General features: G+C 41.6%; 1 protein-coding gene across 1 annotated transcript in view; it reads left to right on the forward strand.

Annotated features, from left to right (window-relative positions):
- The window catches only part of LACE1 (lactation elevated 1), a 236386-nt gene extending 230133 nt beyond the window's left edge, over window positions 1–6253 (forward strand). Inside the window, exons 12-13 of the mRNA XM_011975943.1 lie at window positions 3073–3186; window positions 6084–6253. Of these exons, the coding sequence (XP_011831333.1) occupies window positions 3073–3186; window positions 6084–6212 (243 nt within the window). The 3' untranslated portion in view covers window positions 6213–6253. The remainder of the gene's footprint in view (window positions 1–3072; window positions 3187–6083) is intronic.
- The last annotated feature ends 714 nt before the right edge of the window (window positions 6254–6967 follow it).

Here is a 6967-nt window from a genome sequence, read left to right on the forward strand (position 1 = left end):
GGTTACAGTAGTGAGTCATATGATGCCACTGCACTCCAGTCCTCCAGCCTGGGTGACAGAGTGAGGCCCTAAAAAAAAAAAAAAAAAAGAAGAAGAAGAAGTAGGAGAAAGAGAAGGAGGAGGAGGAGAAGGAGGAGAAGGAGAAGGAGAAGAAAACAAATGAGTGGATGACTAGAGGACCCTTCTGAATACTGAAGCTCTCTCTCTCCCTATGACCCAGAAACCCCAGTAGCTAGCATTATTCCATCTTGTTGTTTGTTTGTTTTTAATCCATACGTTTTAGCGTGAATTGCCAAGCCATCGCCCATTCATCAAAGGAGCATAGCCTAGTGGTTCAAGAGTGGGCCCTGGGGTCAGGCTGTCTATCCTAGAGATCATCTTAATCTCTCTGAGCTTCAACTGCCTTTTCTAGAAAAAGCAGATAATAATGGTACTTTTGAAGTTGTTGTGAATATTAAATGAGCATGTAAAGCACAAAGAATGTTGTCTGGCATGTGGTATGCTCTCAAAGGTGAGCTATTAATAGAATGTATCTGTAAATATAGATTCATAGCAAAAGTACATTTTGAAATTAGAATTAATTTAAATATTATTTTACCATTAGATACACTTTTTTCCTCCCTATTCTTTGCACAGAATTAGAGCAGTGATTCTAAATTGAAGGGACTTTGTGGGAAGGAGATAAGCCACAGAATCTGCTGGGAGGGAGAGGTGATAATTTAATATTTCATTTGCTCATTCATTCTGTAAACTTCATCATGCCAAACACTAGAAATTCAGTGGCAAGTGAAACTAGATGGTGCCTGCCTTCAAAGAGCTTAGATAGCCTAATACCAGAGAAAGGTGATTCAGATGTCCACGGAACTCAATGTAAAATCACCACTGTGGGATGACCTCTTAGAGAAGGAGGCATATGGTGCTGTGAAAGTCTAGCGGGGAGAGTGCACTGATCTATGGGGTGGGAAATCCTCTGAGGGCCACCTGTGGCAGAACCATCTGGCCTACTTAAAAATCCAGATTCCAGAGCTCACCCATCCCCACCCCAGCAAATGAGTACCAGGCATGGGGCCAGGAACTGCATGTTCTCATGTTTCTCAGGTGCTTCCTATAAACGCTGAGAAGAGCGAGGGCTAAACTCTATGCACAGAACGAAAGGGGTAACCAGCTTGGGGAGTTTGCAGCAACGGCTCCGGGGTGGGCCGAGTGTGAAAGGCAGCAAGTGTGGCTCTGACGCAGAAGCTGAGGGAAGGCCACCTAAGGGAGTGCTATCAAAAGCTGCTGTGTGTCCCTGTGGAGCCCACACACGTGTGACCAGGGAATCTGGAGAGGCAGGAGGCTGAGGACGCAGAGCTGGGGGATGGAGGCCCATCAGCTGTGAGTGGTTTGCCTTCCACAGAGTCGACTCTACACTAATGGTGGGGAGGGCAGGGGTGGAATGAAGGGCAGGGGCCTGGAGGCTGCTGTTTTTACAGGACTAGGCTTCAAGAAGAAAACGACGGAGGGGCATGATTAAGATGGCTCATAGTGGAGGATTGAGAGACTTGTTATTTTGATATTTCAGCTAGGAATGCCTTAGAGAAAGCTTATGGCCCCCATCCCTCAGTCCTACCCCCAACCCTACCTCACCCCCACCTTTTCACTTCTTAATTGAAGGAAAAAAGAATTTATCTGGCAATATGATGGAATACTCAAACTACCCTCCTAACATTCCCTTTAACTAAACCACACATTCAGAGATTACACTCTTTATTAAAGTGTAGTCAAAATCATTTTATTTCAGAAATTGGGAGCATTAAACAGACATTATTCTATAATGTATTCATGGAGATTTGTGAAAGAAGGATAGTCCCATGTAAATAATAAAAAAGTGTCTTTGATTAAAATAACTTATAAGAGGAGGTAGAAGGCCATTTGGATATGGAAAATCTAGTGTCAAATGTCAACACATGATTTTTAAGTACTGGTGTATTATTATTTAAATAATGATTTAAAAAGATAGTTATGAATCCTGAAGACAAATTCAGGACTTTTAAAACATCAAAAAGAATATGTTTTGTATTTAAACTAGTGGATATAAAAGATATAAAAGCTGTCTCCAATATATGATCACATATGAACACTCACTCAAATACTTACATAATCAAGAGATATTAATGTAAATCTTCGTCTTTTTGAAGAAGGTCCTAGCAGGATGCTAATATCACTGGCCTAATTAGAATAGCAATGCACTGAACTTAGCAGTCTGCTGTGCAGCAAAAGGGTAACTAACCTCTTCACAGTGTCTCTGGGGAGCATCTTAGGTGCACAGACCAGCTCCAAACAGCCAGGTATAAATGTCAACATCACAGCGTAATCATCTTAGTCAGTATGTGGTGCTATACAAAATACCATAGACTGGGTAATTTATAAATAATAGGAATTTATTTCTTCCAGTTCTAGGAGGTCTGAGATCAAGGTGCCAGCAGGTTTGGGTGTTTGGTGAGGGCTACGCTCTGCTTCAGGATGATGCCTTGTTGCCGCCAGAGGGCACAAATGTTGTGTTCTTGCATGGTGGAAGGAATGGAAGGCAAAAAATGGTGAACTCCCTCCATCAAATCTTGTATAAGGGCACTGAATCCCATGGGTGAAAGCAGAGCCTCATGACTCAATCATATCCTAGAGGCCACACCTCTTAATCCTATTGCATTGTGGAGTAAGTTTCAGCATGAATTTTGGATGGGACAAAAACATTCAAACCAGAGCAGTAATGGAAAAAGCACTGGACTAAGAACTGAAGATCTGGGCTGACGTCTTGAACTGAGTCCTGTCCAGCCCTGAAGTCTCCCAATAAACCTTTGTGCCCTACTTCACAGGGTGGTAGGAGTTGTGTGGAAATATTCTGAAAAGTACTATGCAGTTTTAAAACACTGCTTTAAAGAGATAAACAATTAGGAAAAAAATATATGGACGTCTTAAAAGCAAAGATCCAAGCTTCTGTATGTGAAAAACAGATTTTTATTTTGTGAGATTTTTCTTACCTTCAACTTGTGAAATGTAAAGAGTAACACATTTACTCATTTTCTTCTATTTCAGGTGCGTGTAATTTGCTCTGCGTCGACTCCTATATCAAGCTTATTTTTACATCAACATCATGACAGTGAGTTGGAGCAAAGCAGAATACTGATGGATGATTTGGGGCTGAGCCAGGTAGGCGATATTAACATAATCTCTTTTTATTATAAAACAGCTTAATTGTTTTTGGTTTGATGCATGGCTACATTTTGAAGAAGAAATGCAGTGTATAGTTAACCATTGATTTGCTGCTTCTCCTGTAAGCCCGTGTAGCAAATTTATCATTCTCAATATCACTAAATATAGAAAAATATAAACTTAACAGTGGAGGGAATCTTAGTGGTCATGTAGTTCAGTGCTCCATTTTGCATGTGATAAAAATGAAGCCTAGAGAGGTGGACTAAGGTGCCCACGGTCACACTGCTGAATAGTGGTAGGCCAGAGCTGGATGCCAAGCCACCTGCGTCTGGTTCTGGGCTTGCTCTGCTATACCATGCTGCCCTTTCTGGATATCTTTCTAAATGCTTGCTGGATTTGTAGAGTGCATGATACAGTATCCAAGCATGTGGGCTGGCTAGTCCAGGACCATGGAGTGCCTAGCAAGGTCCTGGGCTTGAAAAGAAATCCCTGATTAATCTCCCTACCTCCATTCTGCAAACATTTATGGAGTACCTGTGGGTGCCAGGCTCTGGGGACACTCTGTAGGGAACAAACAGATGCTAGCCCAGTTTTCCTGGAACTTGGAGTCTGGTGATTCACCCCAGGCCAACCAGAAGTGACTTTGCATTTTCTCCTTCTGTAAGAACATTACGGGATGTGTTTCTTCTCACCTATCAACAATTGAAATATTAGTCAAAAGTTTACAACTATCAACATTCACCCCCTGAGGGGAGCCCAATTCTTCCAGCCCCACAGGTGAAAGACTCCCTGGAACAAGGAAACAATTCCTTATCAACCTGAGTAGAAATGAGACATTTTCAGGAGTTTGGGAGAATGAAGCCTGTTTAGAAAGTGAACTTTCCAATATGATGACTTAAACCTATGTGTATGTCTTAGTCTGCTATAACAAAACACCATGAACTGGGTAGCTTACAGACAACAGAAATTTATTTCTAACAGTTCTGGAGGCTGGGAAGTCCAAGATCAGGGTGCGATCTGGTGAAGGCCCACTTCCTAGTTCATAAGCCTCTGTCTTTTCTGTATAAACCTCACACGGTGGAAGGGGTGAGGGATCTCTCATCTTTTATAAAGGCATTAATCTCATTCATTAGGGCTCCACCCACAAGACCTAATCAACTCCCAAAGGCTCCACCTCCAATACTATCACCTTATGGGTTAGGATTTCAACATATGAATTTTGGATGGACACAAACATTCAGACCATAGCAGTGTAGAAATAAATAGCTGCTTATAAATCTCTGTACTGGGATCATTTGAAATGTTGGTTCTCCAAGAGCAATATTTACATCCAAATACTGTCTTTGACAATTTGAAAGAATACACTTGAGGAGCTACATCAGCTTGGTTTCTAAAGTCCTTTACATCAGGGCCCCCCAGCCCCTGGGCCACAGACTGGTATTGGTTTGTGGCCTGTTAGGAACCAGGTCTCACAGCAGGAGGTGAGCAGTGGAGGAGCAAGCATTACCACCTGAGCTCCGCCTCCTGTCCCATCAGCGGCAGCATTAGATTCTCAGAGGACCGCCAACTCTGTTGTGAACTGCATGTGCAAGGGATCGAGGTTGCACACTGTTTATGAGAATCTAATGCCTAAGATCTAAGGTAGAACAGTTTCATCCGGAAACCATCCCCCTGTCCCCGGTCCCTGGAAAAATTCTCTTACATGAAACTGGTGCCTGGTGCCAAAAGGTTGGTAAAGTTTACATCATTGGCTCTTAAAATTTTTTTCCCCTAGCCTGGTGCAATGGGTCATTTCTGTAATCCTAGTACTTTGGGAGGCCGAGGTGGGCAGACTGCTTTGAGCTCAGGAGTTTAAGACCAGCCTGGGCAACATGGTGAAACACCATTTCTACAAAAAATAAAAAATAAAAAATTAGCCAGGTGTGGTGGTACATACCTGTAATCTTAGCTACTGGGGAGGCTGAGGCAGGAAGATCACTTGAACCCAAAAGGCAGAGGTTGCAGTGAGCCAAGATGGCACCACTGCACTCCAGCCTGGGTGACGGAGTGAAACCCTGTCTCAAATTCCCCTAGGATCAAGACAAAGTAAGCTCAGCAGATGGAGCCAATCATATATGAAGAAATCAGGGAATGTGACCTCAGGGCCATGAAGGTTCACAATGAATCAGTGGAGAAGATGGACTTAGGAATCCAGAATTTTTCTCTGAAAAAGCATACTAGCAAACCTCTAAGGAAAGAGAAAAATTCCAAGCCCACTTAGTGGCCACGAGTCTGTGTTGGTGTCACTAGTCTGGGGTTACTAGCCTTACAGAGATGGGGTTACTAGCCTCACAGAGACAGGGCTTCCCAACTTGGTCCTAGATGGTGGGATCAATTGTCCCAGCAGCTGAAGACTAACAACAGCCCTGGCTTTCAGCCCTGGCTTTTAGATCTCAGGCACATTCTCCAGAACCCAGACCCACTGTTCATTCGCATTTGCTCTCCTTTAGTCATTGGTTGGATTGGAAAAGGCTCTCCAGAGGTTTGTCCTTAGGGCCTCCCCATTAGGCAATGGGACCCTGTCTGGAGGCCTACACCAGCCTCTTTCTAGCTTCTCGGAACTACTGTTTTTTTTTGTTTTGTTTTGTTTAACATTACTTATTTCTGATGTACACTTCTGGAGAAAGTTTTCCCTTTTAAGTTTTCTCTCTGATAATTTGATGTGTTTACTGCCTAGCAGTTTAAATTGGTTGACTCTCTAGTCTGATTTAAGGGATTGTATATGAAAAAAAAAGTTATTAAAAAAAGGCATAATCTAAACCGGTAAGCCTAAAAAGTTTTTTTAAACCTATGCTTAGGTTCTGTAAATTTTCGTTTGTGATAGCTTTAATTTAATTTGTTTGTTTTATAACCAGGATTCAGCAGAAGGACTCTCCATGTTTACTGGAGAAGAGGAAATCTTTGCATTTCAGCGCACGATTTCCCGACTCACAGAAATGCAGACTGAACAGTACTGGAACGAAGGAGACAGAACCAAGAAGTAACTGTCACTTTCACATAAATAAAACTCTAGACAAATGGTTAACGCAGGCAGAACTCCTTATTGTGGGACTTGAAGGAATCATTTTCTCATCATTAATTATGCACTTTGTCCTCTGGACCATTTTAATCTAAAATTGCTGTCAAAGATCTAGTGGATTAGTAAGTTAAACACTTAACATTTTTAGGTCTACTTTTTCTTATTTGACCTTATTTCTGTACCATGAAATTAAAATCATCATTCCTGAAGATGAATGTAAGACCAGACATTTTAGCTTCACATTAAACCACCTGAATGAACCTTGAATGCACAAGTAAATGCAAGACGTCTGGACGCCTTCAAGCTTTGGCTGCATGGTGGTGGCACGTTAGAAATCCATCTTTTATAACAGGGGAGAAATGCCTTATGTTTGAATTCAAAACAAAGACAGTTTTCCAATCTGATATAAACTAAAAGGGATAATATTTTAGAATATGGGCTTATATGTGGTTTTTTTTTTTTTTTTTTTTTTTTTTTTTTTTTTTTGGTTATGAATTATAGTAAATGTCCTAGGCCTTCAGATTTCTACATAATAAAAAAATATGTTTTTAACCCTGAGATCAAGCTTAGTAGGCAGGACTTGATCTCAAGTGGTCACAGAGTTTTCTAAAAAAAAAAAAATTGAGAATTATAATGAGATCAATTAAGGAGCAAGTGTCAAATTCCAGCCAACAGGCAAATCTGCAGGCAGAACTACCAACTCTGCAACCAGGAATGGGG

Source organism: Mandrillus leucophaeus, unplaced genomic scaffold, assembly GCF_000951045.1.
Source record: "Mandrillus leucophaeus isolate KB7577 unplaced genomic scaffold, Mleu.le_1.0 Scaffold160, whole genome shotgun sequence".
NCBI classification, from domain to species: domain Eukaryota; kingdom Metazoa; phylum Chordata; class Mammalia; order Primates; family Cercopithecidae; genus Mandrillus; species Mandrillus leucophaeus.